Genomic DNA, 18,322 nt, shown 5'->3' on the forward strand with positions numbered 1-18,322 from the left:
GTTTTTTAATTCTGCTGGTAGTTTTATGAAATGTTAACTTTTCTATAGGTCAGAGGGAAGAAAAACAAACCGCACCTTTTAATTAAACGGTCAGCGTAAATAGCTCAGTCTTCAAATCACAGAAAAGCAGAGCAGGAGAGGCTCTCAAAAGGTCATCCCACTGTCCCAAGCAAGGAGCAATTCCACCTGGGTCAGTGTTGCTAGATGCAGGTTTAACCTGTTCCGTAAGTTCTTCATGATGGAGGCTCCCTACCCTTTGTAGCAATCCACATCAGTGCTTCACTAACATTACAAAGTATTTACACAGCATCTAATATGAATCTTTCCTTCTGAAATTTAAGTTCATTACTTCTTGCTCCACCTTACACGGACATGAAGAACAGAACGCTGCCACGTCTTCTGGCAGCTTCTTACATACCTGAACAATTCTGATTTTCCTTCTTAGTCTTCTCTTCTGTAGAGTCTGTCCTTTCAATGTGTCCTCTGAAGTCCTATTTCCTGGATGTCTGATTACTCTTGCTACTCTCCTCTGGGGTCTCTCCAGTTGCTCACTATTTCTCTAAGTGCAACAGCAACGGTGCGTGGGTGCACTGTTGTGTTTAAGGCCATAATAACCAAAGTGAAGAGAGTTGAATATTTATTTCATGGTTCTTGCAGGTTATAGTCGTGTTAAATACATGACAACTGCCTCTTTGCACAATAGCAACAACATTGATTTATTATTTGCAACTGCACAACACTGACTCCTACTCCACATACTAGAACTGTTCTTCAGAACCGCTGCCTACTGCGTTCCACTTGAGAGGCTGAAAATTCCTATTTGAATACCAAAACATTCAGTTTTCCCCTCTGAATTCCATCCCAACTGGAAAACTCATTTGTTCAATTCAAGATCATTGTTAATTCAGCAAGTCTTCCAGCATACTTGTATCATGTACTTTCAACGCATCTACAAGCTAAAATACATTCTCTATACCGACCTCTGCCAAGGTCCATTTCAACAGTGAGCAACTGATAACTGCTGCCCAGGCACAATCATCCAACTAGCTTGCCCATATACTTGAGTCATCTAAGCCATGCTCCCTGGCTGACTTATAAAACCACCATGTGAGTCAGTGTCAAATCCTTAAATTTTGCTGGTTCTTAAGCAAAAGCAGAATGTAATACTTGTCTCATTACACAAAAGTTCCCATAAATCTTGCATATTGACTTTTTTTTAAAGCTACGTGCAAGATGCAGTTTTAATTAAGAAAAAGTATAAGAAAAGTATGATGACAAGTGGGCAATTTCCACAAAATATGCCTAAAAAGAAAACCAAGCAATCCAGCTGTTTTGCCTGCATTCTCTTTACCTTTGTTCCTACCATAGAGCTGCCTGGTGAAGAGAGCACTGCAGGTGCACATGGAGCTCAGGAACAAGGGTTAGGTCTATACGGGCAAAGCAGGGACCAAAGCAGGTTTCTCTACCTTTGCTTTAAGCTGGCAGGATACGCATCCAACTTATTCAAACAGTGCTTCACTTTTGCTCGTGAACTCCCCTCGCTGCTGAAGAAGCACTCTCCCAGCACAGTGTGAGGGGCAGGGTATGAATTAGCACCTGGAATTGCTTGACTAGGTTATGAAAGCAGACAGTTGCCAACACTTTGCAAGACAGAGTTTCAGAGTCCACACAAAAACCCTAGAAGACAGGCAGTGCTTTGTATGTTTTCGCTTTTTTTAATTAAACAAAGCCTTTCAGCACAGGTATTACCGAGGTCTTTAATTAAATAAACTCACACTGGTTTTTAAATTTAAAAAAAAAATATTTTTTTTTCCTACAGCCTTAGCTAAACATAGTGATATTAGATCGTTTTCAAAAATATCAGTCTACAGAAGACATTTATAACACATACATAGCCAATCTTACTTCATTCTATACTAAGTATACAACACTGAAAACTGTCAGTCATATTTCTCACTATAATTACGTACTACAAATAGCATTCTACTTAACCACTTCATCCATAAGTTGTGCAGTTATAGAAAGCAAATAATGCTTGATAACCATGTGTGTATAACATTCATCCTTAAAGTTACCTGAAATCTAAATCAAAAATAAGAGAACTCAAAAACAAGTGTTCCACTCAGGATGGAATTCTGCAGGAATAACTTTGCAAAGACTGCTGTAAAGTAAAGAAATACGTCAAAACACAAGGAACTACTTAAAACACCAGGGATTCCTATGTGACTACCACTATGCCTGTTACGTGATTAAGACATTTACTACAGGAGGAATACCCAGAAATACCCAGCCAGGCACGATGAGAGTTGGGGACCCTCTCAACTTCAAAGCCTCTGAATTCTGACTGTCGGGCACTCGCTGCCAGCATATGGGAATTATAACAAAGTCATGACAAATTTTTACAGCACAAGTCTCTCATGCTAGCATGGTATTTTCCTTGTAAGCACAACAGCTCAAAAAGACAAGAACGTTTTGAAGAGTGACAAAACATTATGTTACACAAATTTCAATCATTAGGCAACTAATATGCAATTTTACACAAACACTGATGACAACACGCCATTCCCAAGTGTCCAGGTTTCCCCTCAGAATGGGTAATACTAACAAAAGTATAAGTTAATTTAGAATATGATGGCTTAATACCATTAGAAATATTAGCTAACATAAACCAGAAAATTGTTTAAAACTTTTACTTAGTTGGTTTGGAGGGGCAGAGTGTTGGGTTTTTTTTGTTTTGCATCATTGTTATTTTTAAACTAAGCATGGTTTCCCCAAAGATGAGAGAGGTTGTTGGATTGCTGGTTATAAGTTTAAATCATACAGAAGATTACCGTTTAGAATTATATAGGTGGTACAATTTAATTATAACTCATCTTTCTTATTTCATGAAATTTTAAATAGAGTACAAGTTCTTATACAGAAATACCTACTAAATATCTAATTCAACATAGTTAGAAGTCAGGCACTGCAAATGACTTAATACCTTCAAGAATCAAACATAGGAAATGAAGAGTTTCTCTTTTTACCAGCATTGCCCACAAATACAAAGCAAGGCAGAGAGAACTTTTGGTGTGGAAGTGATTTTGAAGAGAAGTCCAATTACGAAGGAATGATACACATTGACATGCAAAACAGCATCCCCCAAGGTAACTTACCTCAATGTCTTGTAGGCTGAACTCTTTTTGATCTTTAAAGTTTGCAGCTCCTGCACTCAGTTCCATCAGCATTTTTGCGATTTCTGGTTTTATTGCTGCTGTGAGTCGACTCGCTGCTTCCATGACATGTTCCTGCACGTCTTTCAGTTGCATAGCTGCCTTAGAATAGTGCGAGTTCCTAAATACACTGCTGAAAAGGTCTGTAAGGAAAGTGCTCGTACGGCAAAACACGTTGAGTGCATCCAGATATTTGGAGATTCCCTGCTGGATGTCTGCGATCGGAGTAGTGTGGGACACAGGGTGGTTGCAGCTGCCCGCAGCAGCTGAGGAGACCAAAGGGGATGCTGGGGTGGTAGATGCCAGCGGTGCGCTCAGGGTCCTGCCTAGCTCAGGCATTTGATACTGCTGGTGTTGCTGCACTTTTTGCTTGGACCCGCCAAGCAAAAAGCGCCGCTTGTAGTCCATTTTGCTTTCTTGTGCACTACAGCAATACATAAGTGAGTGCTTGTCCAAAGATTTCTTGAATTAACAATCACTTGTCAAATTCCTTCCTCAAATATATAGTTATGTACAGTAACAGTGGACGACTGTGTACATAGGTTTCACAAAAGGCATTTCAAAAAGGCAAGCGTCTGTATAATCTGTATCAGCAGTGAGAAAGGCAGCAGATTTGCTGACTTCGTATTTTCACCGTTCAGTGCAGCCCTGCTGCAGTTATAAACTGTAGTCAAAAAGCAAGCCCAAGTATCGTAATAATGCTCTGTCTCTTGTTTGGTATTCCACTCTGCACACAGAAAAGCAACGCTGGAGCAGAGAAGTTATCGCCTATGACTTCTTCGTGAGCATATTATTGTCACTTGCTGTTAAGTCTACAAAAGTTATTTTTGTCAATGCAAATAATAGTTTTAGAAGCAATACCTTAATACGATTTTCCCATTAGTAATATCAGGAAAAGTGGAGCAAACCACCGATCAACAGCGATTATAAAAGCAGTGCAGAGGCTCCTTCCTTGCAAAAGCAAATCCTTATGTCAGCAGATCAAATATCTTCAAATGTCTTGACAGATCCAGTCTGCCAAATTAGTTTACTTGTAGTGTCTCTTCTTAATACTGGAGGGGGAAAAAAAAAATCTGGACTCTGTTTACAGAAGACTTTGCAAGTATAAGCTATTAAAAATTAGAGTGTTTTTTATTGCAAGCCTTCTTCCCCTTTCCTTGTTTGAGGTAGTTGTTTCCGTTGTAACATTAAGAAGTGGCGCTTCCAGACTGCATTTGCCCTCAATTGTGGACTCAGAACAAAAATGCACGAATGTATTTTTAAGGCCTCTAGGTCATTTCCTGTGAAGGGAAAAAAAAAAAAAGTTTAAAATGTTATGGAACAATGAGAAGGTTTAAGATGTTAACTCCTGCAGCGTCTAGGCATACATTGTCAGCAATACGCAAGATCAAAAGGGAGGGAGAGTTGCACTGACAGTTTAAAAGGCAGTTGGTATCACCCTGTTACTAAACTCAACACTGCTGAATATTTTCTTATTAGTTCTCCCATCCTAGACAGTCAAACTTAAGACTATAGTTAATCCCCAGTGCAACCCTTATACAGTTATAAGGTTATTAATGCAGAGCTCAGGAGAAGTTAATCACATTTTCTAATCTCATCCTTTTTAAATAATTTAAGAATTAAGTCAATGAAATCTTTTTTTCACACACCATAATTTATTGCAGAAATTCAAGACTCCCATTCATTTCAATAATTTACTAAATCAACAGATACAGGTCCTTAGGTTTGTTTTTTTTTTTTTCAGCACAAAGGCAGACAAATCTGTCTATATCCTAACTGAGATTACCTGAAAAATACAACATACACATCCCATTTCAGATGACAGACAGCATCTATCATACACGAGGTATTATATGAGGCAGAATTGCCTAACAGATCGGCCTAAATAACACTCTCACCAGCCATGAAAGTAGGGAGAAAATACAGCTCCTAGTGTAATGCCCTGCTCCTACTAGCAAACCCTGGTACAGCTGGAGAGCCAAGAGCGCGCCTTCTTGAAGGCATCTGTAGGAAGGTGAAGAGAGCCTGAGCAGTGAGAAAGGGTCAGTTTGCAGCAGCAGACGCTCAAGGCCAGGCTGGAGAAACTAGAGCTTCTGGAAAAGGGCATGAAGACTTTTATACCCTTAGCCAAACACAGCTCTTAACTGGACAGGGCTTGGCATCTCACGATCATGTTTACAGGTTGGAGTCATGTATCCATACAATAGTCACAGTTATCCTCAGAGCTCGTTTACATATCTTTATATACACATTTTATGTAAACACACATATATATATTTATACATGTGTGTGTGACAAGATTTTTTTTTGTAATGCACTCTGAATTTATAGCTCGTTAATTAATCCCACCTCAATCATCTTCCTTTCTTCTGTGCCAGAGTCAGAACTGCATTGACCTAATTACGTCTTACCCTACCAGTTAGCTTAAGGTGGGAAACCCCATGCTAGTGTCTGTCCTGAACAGGTAACTTTCTACAGCGTTCCCAGCTTTGAGAAAGAAACATTCAATTTCTTGAGACCGTGAAAGACGCCAATTAACGATGTCAGGACATTATCAGAAGGAAAATATAATGTAGAGAAATACAATTTGTTCAATCAGTTTATATAGCCAATCAGTTTATTGGTCACACTTTAGGCCACTCTCTCCTTCTCCTACACATACACGTATCTTGATTTGATCAAATAAGGACATTCTTTTCCTTACTGCAGCACTTGCAACGTAAAAGGCTAATATCCAGCAGTAATTCGTAATAGGGTTTCTACCCTGAGCACTTAAAAGAATAATCCAGATATAAGAGGAAGGAGCCCTTTAATTCCACAACAAAATGTGCCTTTAGCTATTATATTTGAGATATGAAACCTGTATTAATATTGTCAAAATGGCTGGGGAATAAAGATTTCATCTTCAGTCAGAACTTCTGATTTCCAGCTGTCTGAAGAAACAAGATATCAATCCATTCACACAATGTGTTTTGACACACATGTACGATACAAGAATCCCACAGATAAAGAAGTAGACAAGACATAGCAGGACAAAACATCTAAAGCTGGATAGTCTCACACCCACTAAAACACCAGACACACAAGTTTTTCAGGAAGTCGTTGCTGCAGACGGTTCTGCTTCTGAGACCTAGAGTAAATATTCTTTTGTATTCCCACTTTTTAAAACATGATAAGCAGAACACAGCAGAAATTCCCATATGCATTTCAGCATCCCTTATTAAAGTACTCTAAGCTGATTACTTTTTTTCCTAACTACTTTATACTCTCAATGTTCACACTGAATGCATCAAAATGCAATAAACCCATTAAAAATGGAATTTTCTAAGAGGTCTTGATATCATATGCATAGCTGAAAATATTTTTCTCCTTGCTTTACAAGCTATGGTGCCTTACAGTGGAAAGCATGATTAAATTGGTTTTCTTGATTGCATATAAATGTAGATGGAACAAAAGAGTTGGTTAATTTATATTCATTGTATAAGTAAATTGGTGATTATTTTCCCTAAGTAGACATGAATTTGACATTGCAGAGGAACTTAAGAAATGATCACGAAACATCTAAATGTTAATTAGTGCCAAAAGTAGAAAAAGCTAAGAAGAAGGGGTTTTCAAGCTATACAGCACTGAATTAGAAAAGCATACTAGAGCTGCACGACAATTTGGTGGTTCTGATTACACACTGAGCCTTTCAGGATCAAACTAAGACACTGAACTGATCATTTGAAACAGTCTGGTATTTAGCCAATACAAAAAACTGCTACATCCTAAAAGGACATAAATGTAATGAATAGAAAAAAAATGGTGGTTTCATATTTTGGACAGCTATAAACAAACATGATAAATCATTGTGTTTTACTTCTAGACAATTTCATAGTCAAACCTGCAGGTACTCATTCAATTCTTCAACTTCAATATTCCCTTGTAATAAAATCAACACAAACGCTTCAGGGGGACAGCTTGTGTCTTCAGCATCTAAAGAGAGATTTAGAAAGAGGAAAGCTACAGTCCTCAACACTTCTCAACACTAGGCATCGGGTAATGCTACGTGTCTTACACTTTCTATAATGAGATCTCCAACGTGCTACGTACAAAATAAACATTCTTCTTTTTGCACCTTTTCCTGAAAGAGTAAGGCGGATAACGTTCCCACGCTCTCCTTCCCTTCCCCAAGAGCTACGGTTCCCCCACTGCTATTGCTGCACGGACTAGAAGTGGGGGCTCCACACTGTAACTATATGAACTTTATGCCAATCTAACTCTTGCCATATTGGGGGGGGGGAATCAAAGTGTTTCATTCTAGTGATACAAGACCAGCATGTTACCAGTCCAAAATATAAGTCTTAAGCTTGTACTTAATTTTGCAGAAAACAGAAATATTCACAGAAATCAAGTGTGGAAAGCATCAAAAAAGTTAGCATGCCACAAAAAGAAATTTTATTCCTTCCTTTATGTAATCAAGATCACAACAGTATTGTTCATATACTATTAAACATTATAAATAGAACTAATGTACAGCATAAAAACAAGCTCCACACTGAACACTATCCTGTTGAAAGCTGTAAAACGCTACTGAAAAAGCTCACCACATTGTTTATGTTCTCGCTTTAAGGAGTTAATGCTATAGTTAGGGAACTGCTACTAGTCTGAACGCTATGAACTTCCACAGAGAATCAAGCAGACAGCTGCATGAGTTGCTCTAAAAATGGCCACATTTGCATAGAGGAAACAGAAATTGCATGAAAATGAGCGTATATGCAAATCAAGTTCACTATTCTTTTTTTAAATGTAACATCCAAAATTTTTTGCTTAGATACTTCCCAGAAAAATCAAAAGTATTTTCTCCAGCTTCACTGATTGCAAGCTCCAACTTCACTGATTGCAAGAGACATAAATTAGCAGGGAAGACTTTCAAACAAATGGAATTTGGCACCTCCCAGTTTCTGTTTTGGACCAGCAACAAGGGGTCTAATTCCCCATCCGTTTCATTTGGGATTACCCTGCTGGAAGAGGAGGCAACTGTCTTCCCTGATTCCACAGAGGAAACGGAGCAGAGGAAGTAGTGAGTAGAATGTCCAAGTCTAGCACTGCGTAGTGCAGCTACAACTACCCACGCTGGCAACTTCCTTTCGGCCAACTTCATTTACCATCTCCATGAATGCTTCGCAGGCCATACTGGTTCAAAAATTTTTTGATCAAAAAAATTGTTTCTCATGCTTTAAAAAGGGTTCTGATCTCAATTTTAAAAACTGCTTGCCAAGGTGTTCTTTATGAATTCTGTTGTCCTTTCAGTGAATGTGCAATGTAACGTATGAGTAAGATGATCCAAAATACCCGAGCTAAATTTTTTGGAAGTAACACTTCCAGGTATTGTACATTGGTTTTAATTTTGAGATACAGATTCCAAATCTCAGTACCAACTTAACATCGCAAGCACCATTCATGTAAAGCAATCAAACATGAAAGCAACTGAATTCAATTAACGTCCCCCAAAAAAGTAACTCCAAAAGAAACAACCCAGAACAGCCAGATTGCTTACTAGGGAAAAGCCTAAACAAACAAAGCCTACTGCAAGGCCAGAAGGTCAGCAAGCTGCTAGAGCCAAGGGCTTCCTGGCAAGAGCACACCAATTCCCTCTCACATTTAGTTACACAAATCTTGTGCACATACAAAAGTTACTCCACTATGAAAGGAGCCATTCCACCTTCAAGTTCTGCTGTCACTAATGTGTGCGACAGATCCATCAGCTGGCCCGGCCACACAAAGTCCAAACGTGGATACCTTAAAAAAAAAAAATCCCAAATGGTCTTTGACATCTGAATAGCAAAGGGGGAGCAGAACAGCAGGGGAAGCCCATACGCTATTTCCTGAAGACCAGTCTTCCGCTGCCCCTGCCACTAGCTAGCTCAGAACTAAAACAGTTACCAGCCAAGGCCCAAGCAACATCAATTTGTGTATCGGCACCTCGCAACACAACTACAAACATCCTGGCCAAGGAAACTGCAATGGTCTAAAGCAGGGACCCCCAGCTGGGAACGCTGTCCGGCTCAGACCCAAAGCCAAGCGTGCGGTGTATCACAAGACAGGCTCTGCTGCTTGGCTCACCTTGAGCGCAACACCGAAGACAAGGAGAAGATGATACGAAGGACGGAAGAGACAATAGCAAGGGATTCTGGAGAAGGCAGCACTGAGAGACCCAACTATAAAAAGCTTTCAAACCAGCAGTCTACACAAAAGCACAGACACGGTACTTAAACAGGGGAAATGAAGTTAGTCCCAGGTAGGGACCTTGTAAAGTAGGCTGTAGCAGTGTGCTCAAGGCACAAATAAACCATACCAAATCTTCATCTGGAGGGAGGAACCACAGGCTGTGTGCGGTGTAAGAGTTATTTCGTGCTTCTCCTTTTAGATAGGATACTAGTTGTAGGTAAGAATACAAGTGAACCGAGACAGATGGTGGAAACTCTTTCCTCCAAATAAACTTTTCAGGATCCTCGTAAATAAACAGGTTAAGAAAAACAGTCAAGTAGTTCCAACTACTTTTGGAGGGGAATTTTAAGACAGACATCAATATAGTATTCTGCAGATTTTTAAACGGGACTTGATTCATTTTACACTATCCCAAACTAAAGATAGATTACATCCACAGCTATAGAGCGTTTAGCATTTACAAAACATATCCATTCAAAAATACTAGAAATCGGAATTCACATACCAGAGATTCAATATAAAGAATATTAGAATTTCAGTAACAAATCTCATAACCTGAGAAATTCTGACTTCAACTACAATACTTCCAACACTCTCAATTAATACACCACATGTATTAATATTAAAATTGCCATAAGAATGACAACTGTATAATATATTCAATCCATCCACAAAAAGAAAATGCATAGAATTGAGTGTGGGGGCTTTTAAAATTTGTTTTCATTTTTAAACACTAGCTCGGACATAAAACTTTTCACAATAATACAAGAGCTGAAACTACGTTTTGAAAATTAAACTTTTCAGTCGACAAGAACAGCCATCTCCAAGTACTGCTGACTGGCAGAAAATATGCATTAATCTCTGACATGAACTAAGTTATTCTGCACCTGCAATTTCATACCAACGCATCATAAATACTCAAAGCATGCAAATGCTTTTATAGGGGTTGACAAGGACCATTACCTTCACCACGAGGGCAGACGAGGCTTACAGTTTGTCAGGACTCGCTCCACGCAGCTGTCGGGATGCAGGCCCATGACAAAAACACCAGCAGCCGGCCAGCGCCAGCAGGGAGAGGACGCACGTCCTGGTAGCTCAGCCTGTTGGCAGGCAACACACGTCACCAGATCCCGATTGCTTTTGGTCAGGTGCCCATACTTAGGCTACCAAGCCAGAAAGGAAAACCAACCTCACTTTTCAAGGCTGATAGCCTTTCTAACGGGGTGGGCTGCAGCCACTAGAAGACTCGGGCACCTCCTGTATGGCTTTTTTGGGTTTTGTGTTTCTGTCATCCAAGTTGCAAAATCTCCTATTAGAGGAAGAGAGGGGAAGAAAAGGGAAGAGAGACAGAAATAGCCTATTATACCAATATCAGTTTAGTTCTTGTTAGCTCATGAATTGCTTATTGGGATTCCTTTTTGGCTGCTTGCCCAGAACAGTTGGAGGAAAAAACTAAACCAAAACAAAGGAAGTAGGCAAGCCAACCCTTAGTGAACCCATGAAGCGCCTGGTGGGAGCATCCTCCTTTCAGGGTCTCCCCGTCCTAATACCAGCTCACCAGACGCTCTGGCCTGCTCTCCTGACTATTCCAGGGTTGGATTGGTGTCAATAGCCAGTGTTAAAACCAATTTGGTGTCCTTCCTCCCACCACCTAGGGACCACAGCTCACAGGACTTACTCCACAGGGACTACGTAGTTAGTGTAGTTTAATTAGAATCATCAAGTTGAGCATCGTGTTTAAACGTATACAAATCTAAACAGACCAACTTATTAATACAGAAACTGATCTCGTTTACTAGTGAAGCAATTACAAACAGGAGCACAGAGATTTGTCAAACTTAAGTGGAAGGCTCCAGCAACTTGGTTTTATTAACTCAAAGACTAATTTAACTGATGATATATTTACCTAATATCCATAGACAGTCTCTGAACTAATTTATTATGTCTTTGTCTAAAGCTTTTTTCCCTTCAAAATTACTCTCCTTGAAAGCAAGCTACTAACTTATTTGTGCCTATTTGTGACTTTTGCGCTTATACTGAAAAATCCTCTAGAGGCACATCTATGCTAGATGCCCTAAATGACAAGCAAAGACAAAAATACCCCCATCCACTGCCCAAAAAAACCAAATCACCAAGACTCCGTCGTGAAAACCACTCGGAAACAGAGCAAACTGGAAAAGGCTGAAGAACACCACATTTTTGGAACTAGGTAAGGACTGAGGGTCTTGGCTGCTCGGCACTACACCACCTTGCTTCCAACCCTTAACCCTCCAGAGAAGAATCTATAGCCCTGAACTGTGTAACTACACTCCCTATAAAATACACATGGAAGGTAGGTATCTCTGAATCAGATTCAGAGTTGTCAGTATACTGAACTGAATTGCTCCAGGGCAGAGCCTACAGTGTGTCAGGAGGCTTCCTGCATTTTGTTTGAAGTAAAACATGTAACACACCAAACAGCACAAACTCAAGTCTCAGCAATAAGATAGGACAGCAAAAGGAAAAGGAATGTGTTAAACCAGACCTTCTTTCAGACTTGGGTACCTCCCTGAATGTCAAAAATAGACGCCCGTGTCAGATCAGGATCACTGTTTCAATCCTCCCGTGGCAGTAAGTACTTACATTATCTATTTTGAAAGCAGGACCAGTTCCCTTTTGAAAGAGAACTGTGGGTGCAGAAGAGAAGGAAAACAACGTCCATTCTTTTGATACAGTAGGCTAACAAAGCGTTTGCACGCAGCACGAGCAATTCCCAGGCAATGGGATTGTCAGCCAGAGGAGACTCAAGACTCCATCTCTCATCTCCCAAAAGGGTGCACTTAACATCAGCCACAAGCACACTTTCTCTTGCTCTCTCAGAGCCATGTAATATGCTAAGATGAAGAAAAGGCTCACGGGACCACAGCAAGAGCGAGCATGAACAGCACAAACTTTCTGTAGAAGAGGCACAGCTCTGTCTCCTAGAACAGATCGCCTACCAAATTCTCCGATTCTGGCCACTACCTGCAGGACTGCTTGGGAAGAGACGCCTGCTCACACTGAAAGCCAGCCATCGGAACAAATACACTTTTCTTCAAAACCGAGTGAAGAACTGAAGGCCATGGTTTCAAGGAAGGGATGGAGGGCTGAATTTCTAGAAAAGTCTTGAGAATAAGTTAACATCTATTCCTATGAGTGGCCTTTTCCAGCCACAGATTTCACTGCCTGCTGAAGGGAAGGCAGGAAGAAAAGGCTGAACTAGAGAAATAGTCAATTAAAGCACACGTGGAACAGGAACATTACGTGGTCAGGCTTGTGCATCGTGGCCCAGTTATGGCCATTTGAGATCATTCCCCCCGTCCTCCCCCTCCCAAGTCTTTCCTTGCAAACCCACCCAGCACATCATATATGCACTTGAAGACTTTCTAAGCTACAGCAGAAGCCACCCATGTTAGACTATTCCTCTTCACCCTGTCACTCCTGATTACAGTTTCACTTCTAAATACAGTAAGCACAGAGTCTAGGATGGTGTTTCCTTGTTAAAACTTAACAGAGAAAACAAGCATTAAGAAAACAAAATATAACTGTTTCTCAGTTCTGTAATGATAACTACAAAAATCACGATTTCCCATGTTTCCGCAGAAGACCAGCCTTCACATGGGGAGGGAAAATGATACAACAAACAAGCGCTACAATCCTATGATCTCACAACAGACATCTTAAACCTGGAAGCAGTTTAATCTTTGGGCTCACTTCAACAATGGACTTAAGCGTATGATTAGTTCCAGTAAAGTTAGTGGTATCTCTCACATACTCAAGTACCTCGTTAAATCATGAATTGCAGCTTTCCAGCATAAGCAAACGCCATATGTATTTTTCAGTATCATTCACTGGGAAGATAGGTTTTTAATACACATTGTAAAATGAGTGCTAAAAGTTTCTACTAAAATTTGTTAAAGATGTTTAGGAAATCACCTTGAAGAGCTTAGTTACTGCTGAGTCGGCGTAGATGAAGAAATCAAGCAGAGGGCTCCATGTAAAGCTTTATTCCCACTGGCTTAAAATGATTCATCCATGGACCCAAATACCGCATAAAAAGCTTCTGCACCTAGAAAAATGGGAATAATTCCCACCCTTTGGCAAAGTACTTGAGAAATAATGGAAAGACATTCTATAAATGCTACCTTCGATACACCTTCTTTCAGAAGTCAGGCTCTTCTGAGGAAGTTTTCATTGCCCCAAACAAATCACACCTTAAACAAGACTCAGAAAGGCAAGTGGGAGTAAGAGCCCAAGTTAAATACTACAGTGTTTACGCATGACATACTACATGTACTACTATATATATAGATAGATTTATACACACACACACACTCACAAAGAATGGCATAACTTTACAGGACTGACGGACTAAAATAAGAGACTAGCTTCATTATGCATAAATTTATCAACTGATACATGGGAAAAACAATCCTAGCATCACATGCAAAATGATGGGCTCTGGCCTGTTCACTGCCACTTAGGAAGAGGATCTTGCTGTTACAACTGGCTGATTTTGCTAAAATGTCAGCCTGATGCTGAACGGTAGAGTCGAAGAGTAAATTTTACGTTACAGATTATTAGCAAAGGAATTTGGAAGGGAGCAGCAGTGTTGAGAAAGCCAGAAACATAATTATGCCACTGCATAAATCCATGGTTTACCCACACTCCAAATTGAGCGTGCAGTTCTGTTCTCCTTATCACCCACTCTTCCAGAGGGGCTCATTTGGCTCACTAAGTAGACTAACCACAGGCTCAGGAAATCCTATATGCAGCAAATCACTGAAGGCAGAGTTTTAAATGAGTGTAGCCCTCAAATTCACCCTGTTCTTGCCTTTCCCTAGGTATCCATTTAAAATGTCCATGGGATAAAGAAGGTTGAGTTGGATCAATTTTGAAGTCTGAATCAGCGTGGCCACTTTTACCTTCTTATTCACTCCAACTCAGTGATCATCGAAAGCAGTATATCACAATGACATACTGTTTACAGCTGCTCTGGAAACAGAAGTATTTCTTCATCGATAAATCAGCTGTTAACTTTTAGACAAGGCTTCCAGCCATTTTGCCACTCTTGCAAACACAGATACTACATTTCATAAATGCCACAGTACTCGCGCTTATTAGCATATACACATTTGAATTTTTCCACTGAAATAAATATCCCTAAAACAAATTTCTAGACTGTTTTAACTGAGTTTGTGATGCTATGCAACTTAAAAGAAAACCCAAACTCAGAGTAGTTTCAGTACACATTTTAATTATTTTAGTAGTGTTAGACAAAAGTAATCTTTCAGGGCAGTGAAAATTACAGATCATCTACACATTTAAAGCTCTTCTATGAAGAGAGAAGTTTTAAGTACTAGAAATGTAAGACAGATTACATACAGAAAATCCTGTAAGGCCTTTATGAGATTTTTCTTTTTTTTTGCCTGTTTGCAGCGAGGATGATGAAAGCTTTCAAAACATTTGGAGTAACTCAACACCAACAATCTTCCCCAAATTACTGTCCTACTTCCGAATTCTCAACGCTTGTCACAGAATACGTCTACAACATTCTCTTGGTACTAGACTACATCAAAAAAGAGAAAGAAAAAGCCCTGCAAACGTGTTTTCTTAGTTGCATTAAATATACTAATCCTAACCCACTCATATAAATGAAGTGGCTACTATTACCATGTTATTTCCACATGCAAACTAGTAACTTTTTCGTATTTAATAAGTATATTACCATACTATTTCTTTGTGACCGAAATTAAAACCTAATCGAATATTTAGTAATAATTGTTCTCTTCAGTCCACAATAGAAGTTTTATCTATCTTAATGTTTGCCTTCTCCCGCAACTCATTCACTGAAAGTCTCCTACTTGAAAAGTATTAAGTATTCTGAAATGATATGAATTTCATTTCCAAAAATAGGAAACAGGAGTACGTATCAGGAAAACTGACATCAGCACATACACTTACTGTCTCATGACAGTTGCAGCCACGAGCTTTTTTGTCGTCTAGCTAATACAGATTCATGCCTCCGTACCACAACTCCTGCGTTCTGAGAACAGACTTTCCAAACGGTTTATGGGCTTACTGTATTTGAGTAGCAGTAGATTCATCACTGAACAGCTGGAGATTTGCCCAGGAAAACAAACTATATTCTATACTGAAGAGAGGGACATGATGATTAGGCCTTTCATATCCTTCTCATGTTGAAAATTATGGAATTATCAGAAAACTGTAATCATGAAAATGTTAAACTAAGGAGAATGTATTTTTACAGCAAATGAACATAATTATGTTTACCATATTTGGGCCCAAAGTTGGCTGGCAATTCAGTCTGTATATAGACAGCAATATCTGATTCACTGTCACAGGATATGAATAAACAGAGCAATCCAGTGTGAATAACCGTCTCCCTCCTATAACAAAACCAAACATTAGTGCGTACATAATACTCCAAAAGCATCATATAATACTGCTGTAAATAGCGATTTCATAAATAGTAGTAGTTGAATATTTTTAACCTTAATTCTGAAAATCATTCTTGAACTAGATCTTCTTAAGAGGAGACTTTTGGAACTGTCAAAATGCTTTACTTCTAACAAATCTATGGGTTTTAATATATTATATTATGTAGAACTAATTTCTGTAGCTGATGAAGGAACAGTGGTGACAAGTAATTTGAGATCATAAAGATTAAAGAAGTAGAAACGGTAGCATGCATACTTCATAACCTTTCCTCATTTTTTCTAATCAAAAAAGCTGCTTGTGTGTCTTTGGCACAGCATTCCCCTCCTCATTAAGACTAGAATTTATAAGTCTTAATTAAATATAGATGAGATTTTTAAAATAGCACTAACTCATCCTGCATAGTTAGGGTCAAAACATGATTAGTTATAAGATCAAATGTAGCACCCTTCCAGTTTATAAATCTCTAATACAAATCAAAAGGGAAAAAAATAGCCAAATCTTTCCAACTATAACCTTCAAGAACACCCAAACCTTAGCGCTTATCTCGTCATTCTGCCTGCTTTACACAGCAGACAACAACAACAAAAAAATCCTTCCCTGAGTTGCTCAGTCTTCTGCAAATGCCATTAACAACTGGTTCAAACACAAGTTAAGCACCAGAGACAAAAGGATTCTCCTCTTGCTCTTCTTCAGCAAGCCCCTGTGTCCCAGCAAGTATCACCCCACCTTCAACACAACGGCTACAGCTTACGTCTTTGAGACTCCAGTATCTAGTGCCTTCTATTACCTGCTTCAGTAATCCTGCCTTCTATTTCAGTCCACAGAATAATTTGTTGCCTTTTATCCACACAATGTAAATGCCAAAATAGGCCACAGGTCAACTTAAAATCAAAAAGCTGCAGACCGAAGGCTGAGCAATCCTAGGTCTTCTCTGTCCACTCCTCACACAGATACAGCTGTAAGAAATTTCTGGTTTTAAAAGCAATTAGTTACTTGGGTTTTGCATTTTATATGTTCTTCCTAAAAAGACTAGCTTGATTATCTTCCTTTTATTAAGAAAAGCAAAAGATTGTAATATTTTAACAGACTACTGTTTTCCTGCTTCTTTAGAAACAGAGTTAACACTCTTAATAATGAAGTTTAATTTCTTTCGATACAAATAAATTTACATGTTTGGAAAATAATTCTCTTTTTTTTTTTTTTTATATCTAGTGTAGATGCTACCGAGGAATATAAATAACTTCACACAAGACCTACTTGCTGACAAATGCATACATGGAATTCTGCCGGCACGTCTCAGCAGCACGCATAGCTTTCCTAGCTTCCGGCTTTAAGCTGCTACATTAAGTATATGGCATGTAAAGGCATACAACAGTCAAACTGATGTTCAGATAAATACTGATGTGATTTGACTGACGTAATGTGATTTTTCCTTTAAAACAATGCCTTGTTCTTAGGTTAAAAATTATTCCCCAAGAACTCTCCAAATATTTCCCAATAAAATTATCAATTGTTAAATAATTATCAAATCATATAATTTACAATTATATGATTTACAACATAAAAAGCACAGTCAGATCACCTTACCATGTCCTGAAAGTAGTAGCACTGATAGCTTTATATAAACAACTAAGCCCTCAAATCATGGGCATGACTTGTCACCAGGTTATGTGCCAAAATTTCTGCACTGAGTTGTGCAAGAAATTTTTTGCCCAGCAAAAGATGTAATGGGATATTCATGCCGGCATAATACATCTGAAAGATAAACAGATGTAACATTTTAATCTGTAAAACAAATCAACATGATGTGATTGATATAGTCAGTAGAAATCAAATATCCATAAGCAAACCTGAAGACTTAAGCTTAAACCTTTATTATTTGTTAGATCTTTCTGAAAATTCACCTATGCATTCTCCCCTGAAGCACCTAGTACCAACAGTCCAAGATATCTCACACATGCATCAGTGGAAGATCCTAACTTCATACCTAATTAAGTACATCCAATGGTATCTCTCAATATTCATTAACAGAGCTGAATTTTGTTCACAAATGAAGACTGGAAAGAAACATTTAAAATTTTAAGTGGTATCTTCTGATGTGTCAATTATACTTAAAAATTATTACCAATGTGAAAGACTAGCGTTACATTAAAGGATGTTTAGGTGATTTAAGCCATGCTGACACTCCTTCCCAGTAACTTACGTTGACAAAGGGCTTTCTGCTGCAGAAATTGCGACACAGTAAGGCTCTGCCAGCCCTAAGACACTGCAAAGATGCCAAACCCATTTAAGCAATGTTTCAATACCAGCTGATGCATCTATTGCAGAGCTGGCCAGACCCCTTTCAAATATATTTGTTAAGTACTAGATTTAGAAAAAGTGACCTTTTCACCACCAGAACTGTTTGTGCAGAGGGCGTG

At 39.0% G+C, this 18,322-nt stretch overlaps 1 protein-coding gene across 8 annotated transcripts in view; it reads right to left on the reverse strand.

Annotated features, from left to right (window-relative positions):
* GARRE1 (granule associated Rac and RHOG effector 1) overlaps positions 1–18,322 on the reverse strand; it is a 62,363-nt gene that overhangs the window by 27,446 nt on the left and 16,595 nt on the right. For 4 of the 8 annotated variants that reach the window (XM_087740870.1, XM_087740873.1, XM_087740872.1 and 1 more), the window contains one exon: positions 3,156–4,492. In XM_087740870.1, the coding sequence (XP_087596996.1) occupies positions 3,156–3,650 (495 nt within the window). In that variant the 5' untranslated portion in view covers positions 3,651–4,492. Of the gene's footprint in view, positions 1–418; positions 591–3,155; positions 4,493–7,095; positions 7,117–10,385; positions 10,523–10,611; positions 10,731–15,734; positions 15,851–16,689; positions 16,859–17,489; positions 17,642–18,322 lie in introns of those variants that run through there. The other 4 variants (XM_087740871.1, XM_087740875.1, XM_087740877.1 and 1 more) reach the window with 4 other exon arrangements.

The sequence above is a fragment of the Nipponia nippon genome, unplaced genomic scaffold, assembly GCF_047370975.1.
Source record: "Nipponia nippon isolate SJK-2023a ecotype South Korea unplaced genomic scaffold, ASM4737097v1 scaffold_7, whole genome shotgun sequence".
Classification (NCBI taxonomy): domain Eukaryota; kingdom Metazoa; phylum Chordata; class Aves; order Pelecaniformes; family Threskiornithidae; genus Nipponia; species Nipponia nippon.